Here is a 27,306-nt window from a genome sequence, read left to right on the forward strand (position 1 = left end):
TTTTTTAACATAAAATAAATGTTTTAACAATAAAATAAATATTTTACCATTAAAAACAATCATCTGTGTAGAGTAGCCCTTATTACTCCTTAGTATAGAAGAATACAGTAGATGAAAAAGTAGACCATTAAGCTTTATGTATATAGAGGTGCTAAATGTGAACGAGCACCAGCAATTCACTGATGTGGCAAAGCCAATTAATAGGGGTTAATAAAATGAAAAATTAAAAGTGACATTGTGCAAGAATTAAAAAAAATAATGCTCTCTGATCTCTTCCACTTTTTATTAGTTTGCTAAGGCTGCCATGACAAAATACCACAGACTGAGGGACTGAAATTTATTTTCTCAAAGTTCTTGAGGCTGTAATCCCAAGATCAGTGTGCCAGCAGAGTTGGTTTCTCCTCTGTCTTTGGCTTGCAGATAATCCTCATCACTGTGTCATCAAATAACTTTTTCCTTGATCCCATGCATACCTAACATCCCTTCCTCCTCTTAAAAGAGCATCAGTCATGTTGTATTAGAGCCACATCCTTAAAATTTCATGTAACCCTAATTACTGCTTTTAAAGCCCTATCTCCAAAATAGTCACTTTCTAAAGTAGGGCATTAGGGCATCAATATATGAATTTGGGCGGGGGGGGGGGGGAACTAAATTCAGTTCCTAACACACTTCAACATTGAATCCACTGAACTGTATGCCTTTAGTATTTTTAATGTGTTAGCCTAAGCTTTGATTGAACGTGTAACCTAGATTGTAACATAGTGAGTTGTTAAGGTCAGAATCTTGATAAAAGAGTTTGAAGATATTCCTAGGAGGAGACATTATAATGGTAAGCTTTTTAATTATTATTATCCATGAAGAATTCCATTCCATTATTTCCTGTCTATTTCTTACAAACCACTCATTAAAGGATCATAATGTTGAGGTTTAGTCCCACGAAAACACTGCTCAGGCCCCAATACCATTTCATTCTTTTCCACCCTTACTCTCTCAGACTCCTAACTGTCTGAACAGTGCACTTTCCCATAGCATTTTGCTCTCAACCACCCGCAAAAGATTGGAAACAACCTGAAAAAGAAACCCTCCAGTTAAGCATTAAATAATAATGCCTCCCTAGACAATAATCTTCCCATTAGCTACTTGTATTTTAATAGAAGACCAGAAAATGAGACTAGATGGCCTTAAAATTAAGCTCTAGTGATAATATTCCTAGATAGATAGGGAAAAAAATACCAAGGAAAAACTAGAGAAGCATTTGTGGTACCCCTTGGATCACAACAATTTGGGGTTGACTGTCCCACCCTGGAAGTCAGATCAGGCCCACAAGAAATCAAAATGTGAACACATCATGAGTTCTCAGAAATCGTTGCTGAATCACAATTTAGTAAGTCCTGGCTTAGATGGGGCCAGTTGAGTGTCCTAGATTGTCATTTGAAATCACTGGCAACGAACTCCATCCATGCATATAAGATAGAAAATGGAGAGCTTTCAAAATAATGGATTTCTCCACTCTGAAAGGCTGTCAACACAGCAGCCACTTTTTAATTCATCATAGTCTTGTAGCAAGATTACTGAAAATAAAGTCCTGAAATTATTAGCTAGCAAGGGAGGAAGGGTTGGGATTGGTATGTATTTTAATGATTCAGGGATTATTGGCTATTCGTTTTCAACTATTTGTAATTGAAGTCTTGAAATAATGGAATCCATCAGAAGAATGCCTCATTCACCTTTGTATAATTTGAACATACTGAAAAGGAACATGTGGACTCATAAATTTTTCGTGTGCACAGAGGGGTAATATATCACACCAGCTCTCGTTCACACAGTGTGGGGGGAAGGAAGGCATGGAATATGAGTTATCGCCTGCTAGACAGAGCCCCATAACTTCACATCTTACATTGCTAGGAGGCTTTTTATTTAACCTTCAGATCATTTATACTTGCTGGTCATTCATGATAAAAATTACATCAAGAGGTTTTCATCAAGTTGTCTATCAAAATACTCATATGAGTATTTCTGTCAAAGCCACTCTTTTTTAAAATTTTTAGTCGTAGTGGACACAATTCCTTTATTTTATTTATTTATTTTCATGTGGTGCTGAGGATTGAACCCAGAGCCTCGCATGTGCTAGGCAAGCGCTCTACCACTCAGCCACCACCCCAGCTGCTCAAAGTCAGTCTTAAGCAAACAGATCATCATCCTGGACTTGGATTAAAAGTCCCTTTTGTCTGTGCAAACTGTATTGAATTAGGCAGATAGTCTCTAATATGCCAGCAAGAAGTGAGAAACATGTTAAAATCAAAAGAAATGGGCTCTTTGTCTGGTAGTCATATGTTTGAAGCAAAGACAGTGTAACTTGCTCTTTCTTGTTGGAACTACACTAAGAAACTTAGTTATTTTTAACTACTGTAGAGTGCAGACATTGTTTTATAAAGACCAACATCTGCTTTAAAGAACCAATTTTCCAGAAATAATTCTGTGTTTTGCTGTGAAAATTATTTTCTTATTCCAAGTCTAAATTTGTGTGCTGTTTGAGATCTCAATCTACTTTAGGAGACGCTACACATTCTGTGAGCCCCATTTCCTAGAATTTTTGGTCTTCAGGGAATGTTTATAAAAATATCACACATGCTATGTTAGTATCAGTTAAACTCTCATGAAAAATATCCATTTTATATGACTTACATCTGGGCTTTACTTCATGTATTTGGATTTCCCATTTTGTCTTCTAGATCCTTTCTACTCAAAGTGTTCTTCAGTATCTCTTGGGATCTCATAAGAATTCAGGTTCTCAGCTCCCAGGCCAAACTCTACCACTGCCCACTATAGAATTCAGAAACTGCCTTTTCACAAAAGCCTTAAGTAATAGCTCTGACTTTAAAGTTTGAGAAGCACTGCTCTGGACCATACAGATAGTAGATGAAATTTTTGAAAGAAACAAGAATTGTTAACAAATCTATACAAGATACTTATGAGGCAAAACAGTAATACTGTACTATCTAAAAATTTTTAGGTTATTAATGTGTTCCTCACAATGATGATACATTGACATCTTTTACATGTATTATCACTTGGACAAAAGTAAATAAATACCTCTTTCTGAGAATGAAGCTGTGAGTTGGTAAATAGGGAAATTTGGAAATACTCTAGTTTGTTACTGTAGCCCAGAAAAGGAGCTAAATCTAGAGTGAATGTATTCAGGATTAAAAATAGGTATAGTTTATATATGTGATGGGTACAGAGAGAAGCAGAGATAACGGAGACAAGAAAGTCTTCCAGATGTCCAGAAATAGATTTATAGTGATGGATTAGCCAACCAGGGGAGAGCTATTTTGAAGTGGCAGGCCAACGTACCAGAAATATGTAATGAACTCCACTCATTCTCTCACCTTAGAACAAAAGTTTAAAAATTGTGTCGCATGTTTAATTTTTATGTAAATGCAAATATAAATAGTTGTATGTTATTCATGTTGATCTGAGTCTTCCCAATGGATAATTCTTATAACCTTAATATTGGTATGGAAGTGTGTCTTTTAAAATGTATAATCATGAATGCTAATGTTTTTATTAAGAAACAAAAGTATAAGAGCCAATGGAGAAGAACACAGTATGTTTGGAAATGAGAAGAACCAGTTTCTAATCTTGATTCTGACCAATGTACACCATAATAACTGATAAGACAAACTAAGACCAATTAATCTGTTAACAGGATTAGTGTTATTGGTATATTTCATAGAACTTCTTTTTTAATAGCACCCAAAACTGAAGCTTGAATGAAGGGCTTCAGAAGACAAAGTTTTCTGAAATTTGGGAACACTGATAATACTTCTACCTGTCCTAGTTTTCAGGGATTCAGAACAGCCTAGTAAAAAAAGTTTCTATACATTCATAGTAGACACTAAACAATTACCATTAATGTTATGGGGAGCCACTTCTTTGTAAATATAAAAGGTAAATTACCTGGAAAGTAAATATTATAGATACTAATATTATAGATATTATAGATAAGAATTGTATTAGCTATCTATTATTCCATAACCTTCACCCCCAAAGCTTAGCAGCTTAAAAACAAAAAATATTTATTAACTCATAGTTTTGTGGAGGAATACAAGTTTGGCTTAATGAGCTGCATCTGGTTCAAGGAGTTTCCTGAGGTTACAGTTAAGCTGTGGACTGGGGCTCTGAGCTCATCTGAAGGCTCTGCTGGTGGGGATTGGTGGGGATTCATTCACCTGGTTGTTGGCTGGCTTGGAGCCCTCATCACATGTGCCTTTCCACAGACATGCTTTAGACATGGCAGAAAGCTTTCCACAAGGTAAACAATTCAAGAGAGCTCAAGAGAAAGAGATCCCATAATCAAAACCATGGTCTTTTTAGACTTAATTTTGAAAGCAACATTCCATTCCTTCTGCCATATTCTATTCATCAGAAGCAAGTTAGTAATGCCAGCTCATACTAGAGGGGAAGAAATTACGCAAGGATGTCAAAACTAGCAGAAGAGGTCACTGGAAACGAACTACAGCTGGGATTTTTTTTCCTTTCTATGTGCTGTCATATTTTCTAACATTATGAACTCTGTCCATGCCTTACTCGTATAATAGGGAAACAAAAATATTAAAGACAACAAAACTAAATTAAAGAATGAATTTTTATATCAGAAATGTTGATTATAAAAGTCATTTCTCTTTGGAGCTCTCTTAGTAAGATGATTGAATTGCGTGAACTCAGGATTTATTATTCAACTTCCTGTCCACATATTAGATTATGTCATGAATCAAAGTTGGAGATCATTAATCTAGCAGGGTTTTGTACAGCTTGCAAAATTTTGGCATTGAAAAACTGAAATAGGAAGACCCCCTGATGGTGATATGAATATGTCAATCTTTCTCGATTGTCTAACACTCTACTTCTTGCTCTATTATGGATAGTATGCTTGAGAGTTCAAACCGGCTTGATGAAGAGCACAGGCTGATCGCCAGGTACGCAGCAAGACTGGCAGCAGAATCCTCCTCATCTGTAAGTAGTTTGAGTGAAAGGATTCATCTGTTGGCATCTGAGATCCTTGAATTTCACATGCCATGTCCATTGTTATCATTATAGTTGATACTAATTACCAACAAAATAGTACTAATTTATTGATTCATGTGTCTGTTGTTACTTTTATGGCTTCTTGGTAGTAGTGAATTCCCAGTTTTAGAATGGCAGACTTGAAGAACAAAATATCTACAGTAATGTGCCAATATGGTCAAACTAGAAGCCCATCCGACCCCCTTTACCTAGTCCTGTCCCCCATATGAGCACACACAGAAAAGAGTAAGGACTGGTTATGATTCTTCAATGAATTTAAAGCAAGTATGTTTAACAAAGATACTAGGTTAAAGGCAGAATAGTTGCAAGTGACACTTGAAATACACCAGTAGAGGAAATACTGCTTTCATCTCTAAAGCAAAAGCAATAATTTAACACTATTATTTGAAATTCATCTATGCTGAACTGAGAATGAGCTGCTATTGATGCATTGCAAAAAACAATGAGTGGCAGGATATTAAAGTGAGGAATCTGCTACTTGCCCCTCTCACAAGGGATGTTGCCATTATCAGAGTCCTTCATTCTGAGCAGTTAAATAATAATCCCAAATGGAAACCATGACCCATTGCATTAGCTCTGGAACTTGCTGTCTGTAATACCAGCAACTGTAATATTGTTAGAAATTACCATGATCTACATGGTAAAGGATGCAGGCCGGCTGAAAGTGCACTGTGACCCAAAAATGGGACATGGTAAAGCAGAGATACAATTGGACTTTGTGAAATCTTAAATGCTATAAATAAAAAACAATTGTGCTCAAGAAAATTAAAGTCAACTGAAAGAATGGGAGAACTATATTTTAGGACAAGTAACCCTGTTAGGGGGATTTACTCAAAAAGAAAGGAAAAACACGATTTCTGTCAAGACCTATTTTCCAAGTTTTCTGGCCCTTGTTCCTGCATAAATCTCTGTGGACAGAAGATGTGGGGCAGTAAGACGTGGACTTAGCAGTATGGGCTTGTGCGTCTGAGTCCCAGCTCTCCATGACCTCAAGCAAGGCACCACTTCTTTGAACTCAGTTTCCTCATTTATAAATAGGTATAACTATAATTATAAAAGTAGTTTGAGTGAAAGGATTCATCTGTTAGCATTTGGGATCCTTGAATTTCACATGCCATGTCCATTATTATCATTACAGTTGATGCTAATTACCAAGAAAATAGTACTAATTTATTGATTCATGTGTCTGTTGTTACATTTATGGCTTCTTGGTAGTAGTGAATTCCCAGTTTTAGAATGGCAGACTTGAAAAAAAAAAAAAAATATATATATATATATATATATATATATATATATATATATATATATAAATATATATATATATATATATCAGTGCTACATGTAATTAGGGTCAAATGAGATAATAAACTATGAACATGGCACATAAGCTATTCATCACAAAAAATACAGTCTATGTCTAAATTTTCCCCACAGAAGTGTTTTATATGGCCCCCACGGTGTTTTCAATTCTTTACTAGCTGTCAGCATTAACAAGTCAGATGGTTAACCTTAAAACTCTGAATTTTCAGTTTATCTTGAAAGACTAACAAGACCAGGTCCATGTTGCTCATAGCAGCAGGTACCTGGAGTAGGAACATTCCTTTTCTTGCTTACTCTGGACAGGGAAGGCATTCACCATTTTGCCACAACCCCCACCCTTAGTCTCCTTCTTTCATTTACTTTACCTCCCTGGCCCCACTCAACATTTGAATTAGTGATTCCTGGTGAAGTGTTAACTCTCTGTGTGCATGTGATCATTTAGATGGCATTAACTTCTCCAGTCTGTTTCTTTCCTTTCTTAAGAACATTGATTATTTTTGTTGTCCACCTACTTATATCATATACAACCTTTGTGGATCCATCACAGGAATGATAACATTCTCACAATCATTTGTGTTTTTTATCAATCTTCTCATAATGATATCTCAAGAATGCTATGATTAACTAAATAAATCATCATTAGCAAGATATCTCCACGTTAGAATGGAGATAGAAAGGTCATTACTTGGGTCCATTTTTGCGTCTTCCCTATGGAAAACCCCACATCTTTTTCTCACTGTGCTCTTCTATTCAGTCACTAGATTTCCTACAGCACTCTGTTTTTCCACTCCTCACCACTTCATACCCCGTGGTCTATCCATTTCCAAATACACCATGCAGAAACCTAGAGTTCACCCATCCAGCAGATGACCCCTCTACCCACTTAATAGGTCGACTCAGTGTCATCTCTTAATATTCCCTTCCTGGTTACCTTAATGATGTAGTCATGTTTTCTCTATGCTTCTATTGAGTCTTGTGCTACTTTAACCATAGTAGTAATCATAGCAGTTATATTTGTCCATGCTTTGAGAATAAGAAACATCTTAATATAGGACATCAGCCACAATATGTGCTCATAATAGATGCTGAATTTAAAAATATGTTGAATGGAAAAATGAATGGGTCAGTATATTTGAGGCAACTTAAAATTTAAGAAAATTTTATCCAAATGAGAAGAGTAGGATGTCCTCAAATTCAAAACTTGAGTCTGAAGGGCATCCAACAAGATAGTAAAATAACATGTGAACTTTAATTAATCAAATTATTTAATAGAATATGGCTAACCAATAAGCTAGACCTGACATTTGAAAAAATATTATATATATATATATATATATATATATATATATATATATATATATATATATATATATACACACACACACACACACACACACACAGTCTATGTTATGAAAATGTAGTAGACTTTAAAAGCCACATAAGGATATAACATTGGATTTCTTGAAGGTCACATATTGAGACATGACTACATAAAATTAGCTGGTTTGGGTGCCTTATACTGCCCAAAAATGGTGCCAGAAGGTGATAAGATCAGAAATTTGCATACCAAATTTCAAAAGTGCTGATCTTATCTTTTATGACTAATATTCTAAAAATCTGTTTTCTTCTCTCTTTCTCTTTCTCTATCTTTATCTCTATCTCTCTCTATTCCATCAATTAAAGAGGCTAAATATAATTACACATTCTACCAAGAAGCCATAAATGTAACAACAGACACATTAAATTACACATTTAAATGTGTAATATAATTACACATTTAAAGTATGCCAACACAGTAAAAATTAATAAATATCTCCCTTCTTTTGATTTCTCCCTACATCTCTACCTTTTGCTTCCCTTTAGTCTGCCTATATTTGTTTTTCTCCTCCAATTCAAATCTCTCATTGTCTTCTGCTTTCTTATTTTTTTTCCTCAAAAGGCCTAATTATATAGAACTGACCTGCCATATATTATTTCTTATATTTCTTGACTTTAAATTCTTAGTCCTAATTTTTAAAATCAAGTAAGTTAGATGCTATACATTTTATAGCTTGGTATTGTTTTCCCCCTCTGTTGATTACTATTGATTGATTGCAAATAAGTTAAGAGACTTCTTAACTCTTGAGGAATAAACAAACTACCTATAGCCAAATTCAGCCCATTTTTGTACATGAGCTAAAAATAATCTTTAATTTTTTAATTGGTGGGAAAGGGAGAAGAGTCATATTTTGTAACAAGTGAGAATTACATGAAATTTAATTTTAATATCCACTAGTACAAATTTTATCAGAATACCTCCATCTCACTTTTTTACATATTATCTATGTCTATTTACATAATGTAGCAGCTTAAATAGTGACTACTTTATGGTCTCTTCCATTTTTTCACTTTTCAGTTAACAATCTAGTATAGCAAAAATCATAGCTTGAGATATTATGGTTATAACATTGCTAGGCCCACTTAACACATCCTTCATCTAGATGATTCCTGATCCATTAATATAAATAGCAAACCAATTACTGAAATCCATAACTTGCTCAAATAAATTTCTTTTATCAATGCATAAAATATATGGAAGAAAGAGAGGCTTAATATGGCAAAATCACAAGGAAAACCTGGATCATAGATAAAAAATGTCACATGTCAAACTTAACTATCAAAAGCCAATTAGGATACAGAACACAGAACCTCAGAATTTTTCATTAGCAACACAGATTTTTTTCCTTATTAAAAGGAAATGAAAAATAAAAATCATAGGAGAATTTTAGGAAAGCCAGACTTTTACTATTCTGAACCTTTCCTACAGTTAGGTTTATGGACATTAAAAAGTAGGCTGCACTTTTCTATGTCTTCCAATTTAGGCATCAAGTGCCATTTTTAAAAGCTTCACATTCTTTGGTAGAAAAATTATTTATGATTTTTAAAAGCAATGAAAATTGGCTTGGAGGAATTTCTATAATGTACTGTGGAACAAAGAAAGCAAGACTAGTACCTAGTCTGACCCCCTTTTTAAATAAAATAATCCCAAATAAACCCTTGAATGAATACAGATACACATATACAGACATACATAAAATATTATATGATAGAATTTATGATATGTATCATATGAGATTGAAGAAATCTGTGATTGCATATATATCAGTTATTAAAGTTGGTTGCACGATTGAGAATAATGGGCTGCTGTGGGATGAAGGTAGAAGAAGCTAATATATATACGAATCCATAGATGTAACGTTACATGGATGAATAAAGACATACATGAAAGCATCTTGACCAAAAGAAGAAAAAAAGAAATTAACTGTTTTCAAAACTGAAATTTTTGTTAGAATTCTATTTTTAGTTTTGTAAATAGTTTTATTTATTTAATCATTGTATTGTATCTTATTTTTTCTGATGTTGGGTCTTGCACACACTAAGCAAGTGCTTTCCTACTGATCTACATCCTTAGCCCAAATACTTTTATTTGTAATTGATACATATTTGTACATATCTATGGCATGCAGTGTGATGTAGATACATGTAATATGTGTAGATATATATGTAATCATCAGATCAGAGTAATTAGCATATCCATCATCTCAACTATTTATCATTTCTTTGTGTTAGGAACATTCAAAATCCTCTCTTCTAGCTATTTTGAAATCTACAATAAGAATGATTGAGCAATCGTTCTACAGAAAGAGTTACCTCAACAGTAACATTTTTTAACCCACCTATATTGACAGAATAATTGCCATGGGAACACATGGCAAGAATGAAATAGCTTCCAAAAGACTTCAAATCAGAAAACAGAAAAACAAATTTTTCCTGTTTTGTTTATTTGCCTGCCAACAAATTATGTTTTGTTTTCCACTGCATAGATATGTTCTAGAGCTGCAGAAAAGTTGGTTCTTAGGAAAGGAATAGCAATTTCATTTTATGTTTTTGTCCTTTATTGTGATAGAAATAGTTTCCCCTTCCTTGTCTGCCTATCTCATGCACCCTATGTTCCCAAACACATGTGGGTTCACATTCCCAGTAATAAATCATGTGAACTACATATTTTACAGCAGCCAACTCAGCAGAGAAGTGCTCCTGACATCTCCTTCACCATTGATGCAAATAAGCAACAAAGGCAGCTGATTGCAGAACTAGAAAACAAGAACAGGTAAGCCTTAACAGACATGCTGGCTTTTTTGATCAATCTGTGCATTCATTAATAACCTATAGCCTGTAATTTCACACTGTATGCATATTTAAGGGAGGACATCTTGAGTCAGTGATGTTGGCTTCTGAAAAGCTGAGTCTTTATATCTTCAGATCTACAGAAATTTCATGAGAAAACTCTGTGTGTGTGTGTGTGTGTGTGTGTTCTGAGATGGCAAAAAAAAATTAATGCTGTACTTCTAGACACTCTTATTTCCTTTCTCTGACACATCTGTTTTGTTAACAAGCTACATGAAGTAGGGCCCTCCTGGGTACTAGGCAAAGTTTATCCCTCTCACCCAGAGACACGGAGGAGGCTCACCAAAGAGGCTTCCTGTAAGGATCCAGACTAAAGATGCACTTGGAATGATACCATCATCCCCCAGTTTTTCATGCCAAACATCTCCGCGTCCCCTCCATCAGCAGGTGCTTTCTCTATTCAGTACAGATTGGTTCAATTGATTTTGTCTCCACAGCATATCCTGAAAACTGTCCTCTTCATCTCCATCACCAACACCCAATCCAATCTGCCTTTTTTTAACACATAAATCAGATCATGTTATTAGTCCCATGTTGAAACCCCTGAAGATTTTCCATTACAATTTGATTCAAACCAACTTCTTTCACCATGGGTTTTAAGGTCCTACCCCACCTGGCTCCTGCCTGCCTTACCACCATAAGATCCCACTGCCCATCACACTCCATATTTGAGCAGCTTCTTCCTTTGCTCTAGTAGTTCTTTTAACCCAGAAAGCTCTGCCTGTGGGTCTCTGTAGGATGGTTCCTTCCAGTCATCCAGGACTCTGTTCAAGTGCTACCTCCTAAAAACCATCTGTCTAGTCTTGCCCACTACTTCCTACCCCAGTGACAATTTCTATTAAATCTCGTTTAATAGAAATGTGTGTGTGTGTGTGTGTGTGTGTGTGTGTGTGTGAGAGAGAGAGAGAGAGAGAGAGAGAGAGACTTACCGCTATCTGAAATAATCTTATTTAGGAGTTTGCTTCCTTGCTTGTTTTCTGACTTCCTTCACTGAAATGGAAGTTCTTTGAGAACAGAATCCCCTGGGGCTCAGAACCACTCCTGGCACATTGCAGATGCTTAGGAGTACCCTGAATGAAAAAATAATGAATAGCTGAATCAGCTCTCAAACTCAGTGCTGAGTAAGCCCAGAACAGGAACTGTGCATATATTCCATATTTCTTGAAATGACATTACAATATTTAAACATGTAATCCCATTCTGAAACACTGATATCATTTTTGAGGTTATGGGGTAAAGGAGGAGGATATGATGATGACTTCATACCTATAGAGGTTTACCTGAGAATTTTGCAGTAAGTGCATTTACTTCAAAAGCATTCTTTGAAGTTCTATAGATAAAAATTTAAAGAAAAGTGCCAACTGTTGGCACATTTTCATATTTTTTATAGCAAAAACATTTTTTGCTTAATTGTCCCAGGACCGATCTCTCATCATTAGGAGACTACTAATTAGAATGGAAATAGTCCCATAAATGTGACACCAGGACTTTATAGCCTTTGAAATTATTGCTCTATGCTGACCTCCCAAAGAGATGTGCCCTATGTGATCCCTCTCAACTTCCCAAGTAATAGGAGGCAAAATTTTTAAAGGGAAAAAACGAAAGCATGGTGAAAAGTTAGGAAAAAATTGCCCATATAAATTGAAATTTGTTCAGGATAGTTGCAAGTCTGTGAAACTGTTTGTTTTATTTTGTATTCCCTCTATTATATCTACTATGTGAAAATAATTGTCCTAAGTCAGAAAAAGCATTTGAGAGAAGGAAGTGATTTCAAATGAGCCAAGGCACTTAATATCCAGTATGAGAAACAATGCAAAGAAAGGAAAGGGCAGGTAGGTGGAGGCGAAGGTCAAATGGGAGCAGGGAGGCATTGTAGAAAGCATGTGAACTGCCAGCCAGAGGGTTCAGAACCAACAATATAAAAGATCTGCTGTGCCACCCAGGTCCCTGGAATGGTTGTGTGAGTGTTGATGGTGATGGGGAGTAGAGGCCATGTTCAGATGTTGTCTCGATGCCTTACACCAATTTGGGCACCAAAAAGGGTACAGAAAAAGAAAAATGGACCAGTTTTTAATTCTTGACTTAATCCAAAATTTCAACTCCTTTAGGAAAAATAAACCTTTGCAAATATTAGAATTGAAATGCAAAGTGTTTTTTTTTCTTTTTACTCAACAAAGTAAACCTATAACATGTGACATGAAAGGTTTTTCCAAATTAGAATAATAGGCTTCGGTACATCAGTGAGTGCCTCATAATAAAGTCAACAGAGAGAGCAAAAGAAAAAGCAGGATAGGAGGGACCCATCGATGGACTCATCTGGAATTGGAAGGCCAAGACGCTTGAGGCCTGATTCTAGAGAAGTAGAGACCACTTTCTAAAGAAGGGTTTGGCTTTCTAGATGGTCCTTTTATTCAGTTTCTAACAGGCATCATGCCTTACCCACTTCTCCAACCCTTAGACCCTTTTCTCTAAAACTTGCTATGTCTGCTAACCAGCAAGGTGCCATTGAGTCGGGGAAGGCGCAAAGCTGGGATTGATAACATCCAACCATAGATGCCAGGTGGCAGAAATAAGAAACCTGGGTCTTTGTTTCAAGGTGTTGAAAAGAGATCAGTGACAATCTTACATATTTATAGAACATATATATACAACTATTGTTTCATTTCATACTCAGAAGAGAACTTTGAGGTGGACAGGATGACTATTATCATTCCCATGGTACGAATTAAAATTAAAAAGTGAAGTGTCACTTGTGCTCTTTTTTCCCAGTGATGGTGATCCACTTCGCCACCACTGTGGTCTAGGTAGGTGGGGTAAACTTTGTGGAAAAGATGGGGTTTTAGTTGCACATATAAAAATAGTGAAATCTGGCAGTGCAAGATGGAAGATAGATATACTAGTAAAAATACCCATAAAGTTTGAGAAAAGTGCTGAAGATACTTGTCAGGCTAGCACCAAGAGGTAGAGATGAATAGTAAAATGGAAACATTAATATACAAATCTTGTAGATCAGGCCAGAGAATCTGAATTTTATAATGTCATGATGGAAAGCATCGGTCAGGACATATTGCATTTACAAGAAGTTAGCTAGAAACTGAAAGGGAGGAAGACATACTTTAAGTAGGTGATGCTGAGATAGGATTAATAGAACCAAAACAGGAGGTGGTTAGAAAAAAGAAATACTGTGGAATTTTTCTTTATGAGATTCTTCAGTGTTCACTTCTAAACTTTCTATCAGAAATTTTCCAAAGTTAATCATCTTCATACCACCCAGATTTCTTTTTCTGATTCCACCCCCCCACACACACACATACAAAAAACACTTTTTGTTGTAATATGAAGAGGAAAGTCCGAGTTTGGATCTCTGAATAGGAGATACAGTGTCAAGATTAAAGAGCTGCTTGTGCAATATCAGGAGGAACAGATCAAACCTGGCCTGAGTTTCCACAAGGGTCAACTTCACTTTTTCCCCTCTTCCTAGAAAGAAAAGACTAGTAACATTCACCAGTCCATGAAATATCTCATCTTGGTTGCACATGCTCTTCCACCTCTCCAGAGAGCTTTGTTTTCCCACTCAGTCCTCTGCTCCCACTGGGCCATGGGTGTAGATCACTTAAGGGGGAATAGGGACTTACTTCCTTTGAGGAAAGACCCCAGTGATATCTGCCTTCAGGTGAATTTATTTCTGTTTCCAAAAAGTACCATGAATATTCTAACCACCATGGCTTTACTGCACTCTCTGCATATATGTTTCTAGGACCAGAGAGAAAAAAAGAAGTCAGAATGAGAAGGATAGTAGAAAGAGAACTTCATCCTGTGCCTGAGTTTTTTCATGATTCCTAGAGTTTCCAGTTTATCCCTGAGGAGTAGCTGCTAGTCCATTCTGCACTCGTACCTCTAAACCAGCAGCCTTATGCTCTGCAAAGACTCCAGGGCCCTGTTCCAGAGGATTATCCAGGTCACACTCCTGCACCATAGAAATTCACTCCAGGTCCCATGGTCACCACAGTGACCGTGAACCCAATAATCAGACAGACCTCTGAACTTAAGAGGAGGATACTTTCTCATTTTGCTTCATGACTGTGTTTACCCTAACTAATTCATGAACAGGTGCCATAGCTTTCCATCACTATGACAAGACACCTGAGAGAATTAACTTCAAAGGAGGAAATGCTTATTTTAGCTCATGGTTTCAGAGGTTTTCGTCGTTGGTTGGCTCCATTGCTGCTGGGTCTGTGGCAAGGCAGTACATGATGGAAGTGCATGGTGGAGGAACTGAGTTCACATCATGGCAGCCAGGAGGCAAAGAGAGGAAGGAGCAGACCCAAATGAAGGCAAATATCCTGGGATTATTTCCACAAAAGAAGTCCCAGTTCCCCCTCAAATGTCCTATCCCCATGCCCCAGTGGAAGCAGAGGATTGGGAGGAGGAAACAAAGTGCTATGGAGAGGTGAAAGAGCATATTAACACTGCAGCCAAGATGAGATATTTAATGGAGCTTATCAATTTTTACCTTCTTCAAGGGCACACCCCCAGTGACCTTCCTTCCTTCCCTCAGGTCCCACTTCCTAAAGGCTCTGCCACCTCCCAATAGTGCCACAGGTTAGTGACCAAGCTTCTAACACATGGGCCTTTGGGAGCACTCTAGATCCAAACTACAGCACCCTGTCAGCCACAATCATTCGAGGGTGATGTTTCCTTATAGGACCCTGGGAAAAGCCGACTCTTAGAGCCTGCCTAGAATAGACCAGACAAAGCAAGTGCCAGAAACAGAAGCAGTCTGATGTACAGCATTTGAAGCTAGCCGGCCTGAGCTCAAATCGCCTCCAACACCTGCTTGTTCTTACACTCAAACAAATCTTTTAACTGCACTATTCCTTGATTTTCCCATCCGTGAAACAGAGATAATAATAGTATCTAAATATCATAGAACTGTTATCGGGTGAAATAAGATTACAGAAGACTGCACAGTTCTACCGATGCAGGTTATGTATTGTTTCATTATATTTTTTTCCTTGCCAGAACTCTGTAGTTGAACCACTGAGTTACAATCCAGCCTTTTCTGCACACCCATGAAAGGTGTAATGGCTCCCTGTTAATTAGCCTCCTGGTCCCACCGTGTTTAGGAAATAGAATTACATCTTCCCTTCCAATGGAAAATCATGGAGCTTCTCTCTTTTAGTTATTTTGAGAAATAATAAATTATAAACTATAGTCACCTCCTGTGCTATAGAACACTAGAACTTATCCCTTACTAACTAAATTTTGGTACCTGTTATCCAACCAAGAGGAGTTTGAAGGTTCCCAATACAAAAAAAAAAAGAAAAGAAAAGAAAAAGAAAGAAAGAAATGCTAGTTACCCTGATTTGATCACACACACACATAAAATTATCACATCATAACCCATACAGATGCACAATTACTGTGTCATTTAAAATTATTTTAACAATGGAATGCCATCCCCTTGGCTCACCAAGTTTACCTTCCATTCTCAATCTTTGTTCTGTCTTACTGTGACTTGTACATTTTGAAAAGGGGGAGACTGACACCCATAGTCCCCAAGAATATGTGACTTGTAACCTTGCTTAATGGCTTCTGATTCACTTAGAGATAATTGGCTTTGTTCTGGGCGCATATCATTTATGGCCAGCTTAATGTTCAACCAAAAGCAGGGCAGCCCAGGCCTCAACATCAATAACAGGCTGACATGTCTCACCTCCTGACAGAGGTCACACCAATAGCACTCTATGTCACAGACTCAATTACATGAATCCTTTTAAAAGCACTTTCCTTCTCAGGCTGCCCTCATTGAGACCAGTTGTTAAAGCTGAAAATGTTAAGAAAAAAAAGAGAATGTTGCCTAACTCGGGGCGTCTCAGAAAAATTTGGTGAGAAGAATGTTATTCTTAGTGAGAGAATGAGGTTATTTAGTTTTGTGCAATGAGCACCATTTATCCTTCTTTTCCCTCCAAGCACCTCTTACTTGATAGCTGTGTACTTTATGGTGTCAGAGTGTGATCATAAATAATAGGAAGATACATTTTTGTCTCTTAAGCAGTGCACTCATCAAAGTTGGACACATTACCACAGCACTACATGACTTCCTGGAGAGATGATTAGGTCCTGGTGATAACACTCCGTGACAGCCTGCAGAGCCTTCATGGTTTGACATGCCACATGGAGATGAAAGCAGCCCTCCCCTCACCCACAGCACCCACACGGCTACACCAAGGCCTCCTAAACATACACAGTCTGTTGATTAGTAAGAGTCGGTTCTGCTCCCAAACAGGATGATCCCTTTGCTCTGTGTTCTGGTAGATCACTCTGCTCAGAGGCTGGTGTCCCAGAAGTTAACTGACCCTGGTTTCTCACCTTCTCCTCTTTCCCAAGAGAAATCTTACAGGAGATCCAGAGGCTGCGACTAGAACATGAGCAAGCTTCTCAGCCCACACCAGAGAAGGCGCAGCAAAACCCCACCCTGCTGGCAGAGCTCCGGCTCCTCAGGTAAGGAGTGCCCCAGTCACCGCAGGGCATACGAATGTTCCAGATTCGGAATATGGCCTAACAGTGTCTAGCCGGGAAATGGCCCTGAGCCACTATAACCGCCAATATTTCTTTCTTTCTTTCTTTCTCTTTCTTTTTCTTTCTCTCTTTCTTTCTTTCTCTCTTTCTTTCTTTTTATTGTTGTTGTTATTATTATTATATTTTTACTGGGGATTGAACCCAGGGGCATTTTACCACTGAAATACATCCTCACCCCTTTTTAATTTTATTCTGAGAGAGGATCTTGCTAAATTGTTGAGGTTGACCTTGAACTTTTAATCTTCCTGCCTGAGCAAGTTGCTGGAATTGTATATGCATGCCACAACACCCAGATGTTTGGTTTTTAATAGGATAGACCTAATTGCTGATATTTGGGCAATTTGGAAAGAAGTTTATGTTATTCTTTTTGTTTATTTGTTATTTTTAGATATACATGATAGTAGGGTATATTTTGATATATTATACATACATGGAGTGCAACCCCTTACAATTTTGATCCCATTCCCATTTTTGTGGCTGAACATGATGTGGAATTACACTGGTCATGTATTCACATATGAGCATAGGAAAGTTATGTCCAATTCATTCTACTGTATTTCCTATTCCCATCCCCTTACCCTTCCCTTCATTTCCCTTTGTCTACTCCAATGAACTTCTCTACTTTCCCTCCCTACCCTCCCTTGTTATGGGTTAGGATCCACATATCAGAGAGAATATTCGACCTTTGGTTTTTTTGGGACTGACTTATTTCACTTTGCATGATATTCTCCACTTCCACCATCAATTTACCGGCAAATGCCATAATATCATTCTTCTTTATAGCTGAGTAATATTTCATTGGGTTTATATACCACATTTTTTTATCCATTCATCTGTTGAAGGGCATCTAGGTTGGTTCCAAAGCTTGGCTATTGTGAATTGCTGTTATTCTTTTAGTAGATACAAATAAAGGAAATAATCCATTAGATCAGAAAGAAAAATCTCACTGGGAAAAAAATTTTAACTCAGCTTTTTTAGTTGTTTGTATTATTAACAGCATGTTGATGTTACAAATTTTTCACAAAACAAACACATCAACAGCTGCATAAACATCACAGATTTCTAAATTTGAAATTTTACATGTAATTCATAAAAGGCAACCATTTGTCTAAATCATGATCCCTGATAGCTTTACATACAGATTTCAAAAATTAGTCATCATACCTTCTTATTCTGCAAATGAATGAAAAAGCTTTGTCTTGTCTGTCATAATAGAATATGTGGGTTGAAAGGGACCTGGAGAGCCATCTGACTCAACCCCTGAGTTTCAGCACATTCTCAGAATCAGCTGAGAGTAGCTGGCCTTAGATTAGGGCCAGAGTTGCCCCCATTTACTCCCACAGTGTTAAATACAAGCCTCAGTGTGGATGCCCCTTCTCCACCTCATCAGACCGGCTGAGCACTATGCCTTGAATATGGCAGCTACTCAAATGTATCTGTGTATGAAACAACACAAGCATAAATTCAAAGGCATTCCCTCTCAGAAATGGCATCTTGAGCTTTCACAAGACACTTTTAATTAGCAAGAATTACCTTTTTTTATCCTTCTGTAGGGTGCCAAGTACATTCCAGGTATATATCTATAACTCTGAAACAGACGTTTTATAGTAAATACAGATGCCTCTTCTCAGAAACCCTTATCAGAACTAGTGCTATTTTCTTCCTCCCTACAAAGAAACTGAATGAAGCAGGTTCTGTGTGACTGTGTTTGGATTTTACCAAATCCTTATTGATTACAGTCGTGGATGTTTCTGGGGTTTCCATCCCAACCCTGCTTTTCAGAGGTGATACCATGAGCACCTTCTCTTCTGCTGGGATCCACTGTGCCTCTCCCAAGCCCGTGACTGGAGCAGATCCTGTAAAGGCTTCTCTTGTGGGAAAGACATCTGCAGAACCTGCAGCTTATGGAGCTGTTCAATGGGGAGAGATCACTTCATACTTTTGGGTAACAAATTAATTTAACAAAAGAAACAGGAATTCTTCCTTCTCAGCCTATATGCTTTCTGCCCTGCCCTCAATGCCATGTACTAGACATTCCTACACATTCTACTACACTTTACCTAGAAGAGGTGGAAATGAAAAGAAGGAAAAAGTGATGTTTTATATCATCTTCACTAAAGGCATTTAAAAGTGAGTCCCTATTAACTCTCCATTGTCAAATAAGGTCATGGAGGTCCTCCGCACTCACAAGTTGGAAGTTAAATCTAATATACACAGAAAGAGAACCAAAAAAAACCCAGGTGGAAATAGAGTAGTCATTCTTCTTCTAGGGTCAGTGTAGTCTCTGCCTGAATTTTTTTTTAATCTTTTCCATTGTGCACCCTATGCTCCATGGGAGATGACTAAAAATTTTTCATAAGCAGTTTCATTGGTTGCCCCATCTAGCCTTTGTTTCTGAAAGTATTCCATTTCATATGAGAGAGAGTCCAGGAAGTCATCTGAAGAGACTTGTGTCCATTTTCTGATATTTCTTCCCTCCTTAATGGGTCATCTTGGACTGATAAAACTGACCACCCTCCTGGCCCTGACTTGTGGGCATCCTGTGACTCCAGCTGAGCCCAAGGCTGCACTAAGGAGTCTGGATTTGCCATGAACTTTTGTGCCATTGGCTTTCCTGTCATCTGAAAAGCCAGCTGTCTTGCTTCCCCTGCCTCCACATTCTACACACTTCTTCTACCTGAAGGAAGAAGTAGCCTCCCTTGAAGGCTGTGTCTCTAGATGCTTATAAACTACCTACTCTGTGCTGAACATTTTCACAATTTAAGGATTTCACAGATGCCCCGACACCCCAGATTAAGAAACCCTGTTCTGGTTATCCTTTTATCCTTGTGTCATTTCAGACTTTCAAAGAGCTCCAAAAGAGTGGCCTCTTGCAAAGTTCCCTTGGCCTTGGCTCCCACTGAGAGGTGGCAGTGTGAGGCAGCCACAGGAACTCCTTACTGTAGCTGCCATAGAGGGCCCCTCCACTACATCCTTCCTGAACCTCTTACCAAGAAACCAACTGGAGAAATGTCTTGCAGCTGGGGACAGGGGAGAGGGGGAGAGGAGTGGAGCCTTGCTTCTCATGAATGAATAGTTTTATTTTTATCTTAAAATCTCTGACTTTCTAAATGATCATGTTTCCCTTTTTACTTTGACCACAAGGAAACTGAATGCCACATTTCCAGCCCAGATGTGGTTCTATAACAGGCATTTCTATTTGCTAGTGTGACATGTATGATGTGCTAAGCTCTCCATGCACTGTTCCATATCATTGCCATAACAAAGCTGGGAGATAGACAATATTATTACACTCCTTTTACAAATGAGGGAACTGAAATTCACAGATGTTAAATAAAAGTTGCAGATATCAGATATCATACCTCTTCTTTTTTTTAGAGAGAGAGAGAATTTTTTAATATTTATTTTTTAGTTTTTGGTGGACACAACATCTTTATTATTTTTTTTTCTTATGTGGTGCTAAGGATGGAACCCAGTGCCCCACACATGTCAGGCGAGTGCACTACCACTTGAGCCACATCCCCAGCCCATCATACCTCTTTATTCCTCAGTGTGTGTGTTTTCTAAGAAAAAAATTATATAATCACATTACTATCCTCAAATACAGGAAGTTTAGTATGAATATATATTATTGTCTGACAGAATTTCAGGGTGGGAAAAAAGGCATTCCTTTAAAGAAGAATACATTTAGCTGTAGGAAAATAAAATCATTTTTTCATCTTTATTTTCTCATGGTGAAGAATGGTGAAGGCTACATTGCAGATTTGTTATTGGATTCACAATTGGTAACCACTGATGTAAACTCTTACAGAGAAGATTGAGAAAAGGCATTATGAAATGATTTTAATTGAATTAAATGCCATATTTTAAAAGATAAGTACTGTAAAATAAATGTACAATGAGATTATTTTAATGTTGACTGATTATAAGTTAATTCACATCAACTTTTTATAATAGAGCCTAGTGCCTCCCTTAGTATTTCTTCCCTACAATGTTAGGATTTTGCCTGGACCTTCTCAAGGTGTTCTTGTGGCAAATGGGCAAAAAATTATAAAGTAGTCTTAAGACGAAAACTGGAAATAAATCAGAAACACTACCTACTCGTGTCCGAAGTCTTTTGTGAGTGTATCTGGAACACCATGAGCACACAAGGTCAAGGAAAAGCAGTCAATGACTTTACCGTTGAAGAATATTTTTGAATGGGGCAAGACTTACAAAATTAGAATGCTTCAGCCCAAGGAGACAGGCTAAAATAAGAAACCACTAAAGTCTACAAAATTATGATGTTCCTGAACCTCTGGATTCAGAAAAGAGACAACTGTAAAGGAAATTAAAGGAAGAAGCACTTCATGAGTAAGCCATGAGTAGCAAGAAAAGCTAAAAATAAAAATATATTCAGAAAGGATTGAGAATTTTATAAATTTTAAATTTATAATTTATTGTAGAAAAAGCCTATATGAAAGCAAATAAGAAATGTCTCATTTATACCTCTAACCTGTCTTCCTATAAATATCTTTCAACTGAATGAGTCACAGACCTAACTCATGGTGACATTTTTATATTGTCAGTTTTTATTTCAAGGTCCCTGTGATAGCTCTACTTAATATGGTATCTGTGCCATTGAGACAGCCATGTTCATTCACACATACATGGTTAAGGCATCCACACATTTTTAGAATATAAGCTCTAATATTTAAAATTCAAACAGAAGTCTTCGGGGCAAGGAAAAAGTATATATGTTACTTACTCAATGACCTTGAAATAATGGACTCAAAAGTTGGTTCAGAAAGCATACATAGCCTTCAGAAATGTGAACCATTAATATTTTTCTCCTTACTGTTTCATTTCTTTCCCCTGTTAAAGATATTTTTGGTGCTTCTTCGTGTCAACATAAATGGGAGAGTGTAGGTTGTCCTTAGTGGTTTACATTATTGCTGACAGTTTAATACAAGTCCAGAAAAACAAAACAAAATTAAACACATCTCATATATCTTTTTCAGTTGTAGAACAATTATGTAGGAACTACTTTATTCTGACTTGAGTTTATCAAATCAAACTTAAACCAAGTAGATTGATTATAATAAGTATGCTCAATTAATATTTCACCTCTGAAGGGTACCATGTTACATACTGAGGATGGAACAGATTTTAAAAGTACATTTATAAATCAGATTTCCAAATACTGAGGTAATCCATATTTTCTGTGAATTTACAAAAGGTACCTTGGTTTGGAGAATCTGTAGGATTGGTCCTTTTCAGTGACAATTTGGTATTTGGGTTTTGTTGTTACTGTTGTTATTTTGTCAAGAGAAGGCAATGGCACAGAATGGGACCTGCTCTATCGTAAGCATTTTTAAAATATTTCATTAAATGATTATTTAATATTTCATTAAATGTCTCATGTTAAGTTCTCTATAATTTTGTATGACTTTAACAAATAAAAGTACACCTCAAACTGCAATTGTTCATTCATTTGAAGACAGTTACCTGCCTGATAACCATATCAGAGAACCAGCAATGCTGTTTTCTGATAGTCTACTGGTCCCACAAAATTGGGAAATGTGATTAGCTCAGTGAATTGAATGCTATTTCTAATGACAATTGCTTCTTTCTCAGACAACGCAAGGATGAGCTGGAACAGAGAATGTCTGCTCTCCAGGAGAGCCGAAGAGAGTTAATGGTCCAATTGGAAGGTCTCATGAAGCTACTAAAGGTAAGACATTTCAATAAATGTTTCCCAGAACTATTACGATTTGTGTTACTGCATTTGTAAGTTTTTTGTACATAATGTACAATTTTCAATTTGCTTTTCCATTTCCTACATGTGATTTTCCCCCAAATGTTGTTACAAACTCAGATAAGGAACTATTTCTTAGACCCTTGCAACAATAGTAGTCAATTTTATAGAGCTCATTCTCACCTTTTCCTGGACCCAGGACCTTTATGGGAAACTTTTTCTTGGCTTATTTCTAGTTCCTTTATGTCCTTGAAAGTAATAAAATGGGATTCATTTAGAAATATTTTATATTTGATCACTTTCAGCAGTTCTGACCAAATTGAACAAAGGCTAATGTCTAATTCAGAAAAATAAGATATAGCCACTAGACAATCTTGGTGATTATAATTTTATTAAAAGGAATAACTTAGCTAGGTTATCTCAGCAGTTTGGGAGGCTAAGGCAGGAGGATCGAGAGTTCAAGATCAGCTTCAGCAATTTAGTGAAGCCCTAAGCAACTCAGTGAGACCCTGTCTCTAAATAAAAAAAATATATATATATTTAAATAGGGGGCAGGGCTGGAGATGTGGATCAAAGGGTAAGCACCCCTGGGTTCAATTCCTGGTACAAAAAAAAAAGATGAATAACTTCAGTAAAATATTTTATCCCATTTGTATGACTTTTTCACGTGACTTATAAGGGTCTCAAATACGAGCTATAAATGGGAATATTTCCTTACTCTTCTGTAGATAGAGTGTTTAATAAAGTGATCTGCGGAAGTCCTCTACAGAGTGCTATAATCTGTTACGATTCTCGTTCGAAGTGGCATTCCTTCTTTGATAAAGCCTATTTCCTTCATCAGTATACATGAAATTACTTTTCATACAAATTATGGCCACGTGTCCACAGTCAGCCCAGAAGTGCCCGTGCCATGTGGTCATCTGTCTGATGCAATCAGGCTTGGCCAGCAGGGACTGGACCTGCCACATTCCAAAGGCAGAACTGGAACTTGTGATGGGAGAACAATGAAGGGTGTATCTCTGGGCAGCTCCCAGGAGGCAGGAGGTCCTGACTTGCAGCCAAGGGTCCCCCTATCCCCCAAACACCATCATTTGTTATTTCTGTATCACCTTTCCTTTCTTCTTTTTTCTTCCTCTTTCTTTCTTTACTTTATATCCTTTCTTTTCCATTCTTTCTTTCCTTTTATCCTTTCTTTCCTTGTATTTCATTAATAAACTTCTTTTAAAATCTCCAGACACTATTCTTGTAACATATATTTCTTTGTTTTTCTTTACTGTTTTATTCCTTAGTTAAATTTTTTCATGCCATCTGTGTCCTCTCTAATAATCTGTTTGGGGAATGTTTTATTTCACTCAAGTGCTTTAGACCGACAAAGTGTAGAATTCAGGGTTGCCACCTATCTATGGTAAGACAGGACTAGATCATTAATAACCTTCTGCTGTTTCTGGCCTATTATCTCATTAGATGCAACAGAAAAGCTCTTTTCTGCTTCCCTTTCCAAATATATCCAATGAAGAGGTCTGAACCTATCCTGCCCTTCACCAAATGGCAGGAAACTTTCAAAAATGTCCCCTACTAGTGTTCCTAGAGTTTCTGTCACCATGACAAGGAAAACAATGGGATAGGAGTCTATTAATTTTCCAGCCATCTTGGTATCAACCTGGCCCAACTCAACACAGCCTTTTACCAAGATGTGCAAGCACTGAGATAGACAGATGGTGCTGAGAGATGCTTGGACATGTGAGGAGGGATTGGGTCTGTAGTGTCCAATACTTAGACACTTAGGCTTGGAAATAGAGTCCCTGAGATAGCAGAGGCCTGGACCTGCCTTAGAGCCATTGATGTTTCCCCATCTTGCCTTCCTGCACACTGTGTACCTGCTCTAACTGGAACCCTGGGTAATCTAACTATTATCGATTCAATCTTTCTGTAGGAAGAAGAACTGAAGCAGGGAGTAAGTTATGTCCCCTACTGCAGGTCTTAACTAACAGTGGAGGGGCCTGCGTCCTGCTGTTTTTCTCATTGCTTTTGCCTCTAATGTATGTTCATGCTTCAGTTTGGAAAGAAAAAAAAAAAACTCATACTAATTTGCTTCCTTTTCAATGGTAGTGCTTGAATTGAAATTATAAAATTTGGCATTTCTTTTATAACTATCATGGCTGTTGGCACCAAAAGAAGACCTATTACATCTTTTAGAAGAGGGAACAAATTGGATTTTATTGGAAACATTTTAGGTCCCCAGAGATAGAAGTTTCAAATCAATTTAAGCTTTTAGGGGTTGTTGATCAGACCTCTCTCTCTTAATAGAAAGACCCAGTTACTAGAGATACACAGAGGTCAATGTTATCCCAAAACCCACAGCACACAGAAGGGAACCTCCACATCCTCTCATACCATGAATATTCAGTTCCGTTTCCATTTTACTGAAATGGTTTGGAAACTCTTTTTTATAAGAATCAGGCAATTAAATCCCTTTTCATCACATAATTATTAGGCCTTTTCCCCCCGTTGCTCACCAGAATGTGCTCAATCATGTAAGACTGTACTCGGTAACTGACTACCCACTTCCCATATTTTTGGTTCTTTCCCAGTATGGAATCTCAGCTGTTGATTGACAATAATCTCTAAAAAAATTAATTCACTTTCAATCTTCCTCTTATCACAAGAACATTTCTGCTCTGTGATTTCACAAATCTGATACAACGCATTTATTTTCTGAATATAGGGGCATTGTGAACTCCCTAACCATGTCCTAAAATGGACCCCTGTGTCTGACCCTGTGGTAGGGTTCAGGATCAGCAAAGGGAGCAGCATAATTAAAAATAATAATAATAATTAGATTAAATGAAAGCAAAAGAAAAGCAGCTTTAATGCCCCATGCATGTACCAAACTATGTATGACAATATATGCCACTTGCTAGTGTTATTAAAAAGTTTCACATTATTTCCATGGATCAATTAGAACTACAGCCTGTCCGATATCAACCTACCTTTTAATTTTTCTGTATGCTCTTTTCTATATTTCATTGTGTGTGTTTGTGTGTAACAAAGAATGTTTGCAAAAATGCTGGACACATTTCTACCCTTCATTCCCATGTTCTGTAAAAAAAAAGGAAAGTGTTAAATCAATCTGTAATGTCAGATAATAAAAACAATGTGCTACGTTATTTTGTACTTTGTGAAAACAATTACTTTACTAAGCTTAAGTCAAATTTTAATGAGGGACAGTCCTCGTGGGTTAAGGTCACATCACTTGTACAGCCTGTATAACTGCCCCTAAATGCATACATAGAGTATTGCTATTGTACTTTCAACACACTTAGATCATGGTAGAGAAAAATGCCTTACTTGTAATACCTCTCGTTGCAAACAGCCTCTTTTCTTTCCTGTCTCTTACTTTTGCATGTGCATAGAAAAAAAAAATACTGCTCAAATATAACCTTCCCCCGCTTCTGGGGGAGAGAGAGGGCAATTATACTGTAGTTGATCAGCCCAGCTTCAACCCTTTCCCATGGGATCCCTTTTCTACCATCCCCAGGCAGCACATTCTTGAGAGGCTCCCTCACCTAGGATGTTTATAAACACGTAGATGCACAGAGCCAAACCATGGCAGTGCCCTTAGGGTGGTATCCCTGCCACCTCACCTTTAGCCCCAGAGCTCCTCCAGCCTCTGCATCTTGGAGGGTCAGCCAGCAGTGGGTACTGCAGCATTGGCACCTGAGGGCATCAGTACCACCCAGATGTCAGTTAAACATTGTCTGGGTGTTTAGAGATTTTTGCCTGCCTGTTTTATCTATTTGCTTTTATGCTCAAGCCTTTCTTCACAAAGGACCTGGAGCAGCTTACAACAGAATATATAAACAAGGATTCCGTGAAATTGAAAATAGAAAAATCTAAAACTAAGGAAGAGGAAATGCAAATATGTTAATCATAAGGGACAAGGATGTTACTCTGAGCTTTCTGGCAATAAATCAAAAAAAAGGGAAATATGATCCGTGGTTTCATCAGTACAGAAATACCACTCTTTAGCAGAACAAAATTTCTGTGGCATATGATACAAAAGGCAGTCTTCACTGAGAAATTTATAGAAATAGTACTGCAAAATAAAAGGGAAAAATGCAGTCAAAGATTTCATGTGGCTGTTCCTTATACTGACCTTCAGTCCAAATTAAAGACAGAATCCCATAAATCCCAGCCCTATAGAGGCAGTTCTATAAAGAAAACAAATGCCATTCAAATCTATAGACTTCTCATGGTATAACATGATCTAAGGAGAGAATTTAGAGGTTTTAGATTGGTATCTGCTTCTAAATTCTATTTTTATTTATGAACCTTTCCCCTTTGGGGACATT

At 37.2% G+C, this 27,306-nt stretch overlaps 1 protein-coding gene across 16 annotated transcripts in view; it reads left to right on the forward strand.

Annotated features, from left to right (window-relative positions):
• Dtna (dystrobrevin alpha) overlaps positions 1-27,306 on the forward strand; it is a 359,640-nt gene that overhangs the window by 309,155 nt on the left and 23,179 nt on the right. For 12 of the 16 annotated variants that reach the window (XM_058573947.1, XM_058573944.1, XM_058573946.1 and 9 more), the window contains 4 exons: positions 4,929-5,016; positions 10,461-10,558; positions 17,026-17,139; positions 22,834-22,930. In XM_058573947.1, coding sequence (XP_058429930.1) covers positions 4,929-5,016; positions 10,461-10,558; positions 17,026-17,139; positions 22,834-22,930 — 397 coding nt within the window. Of the gene's footprint in view, positions 1-4,928; positions 5,017-10,460; positions 10,559-17,025; positions 17,140-22,833; positions 22,931-24,887; positions 26,129-27,306 lie in introns of those variants that run through there. The other 4 variants (XM_058573952.1, XM_058573953.1, XM_058573954.1 and 1 more) reach the window with 1 other exon arrangement.

This window comes from Marmota monax, unplaced genomic scaffold, assembly GCF_021218885.2.
Source record: "Marmota monax isolate L192 unplaced genomic scaffold, Marmota_monax_Labrador192_F-V1.1 WCK01_AAM20220418_F8-fsc00031, whole genome shotgun sequence".
Lineage (NCBI taxonomy): Eukaryota > Metazoa > Chordata > Mammalia > Rodentia > Sciuridae > Marmota > Marmota monax.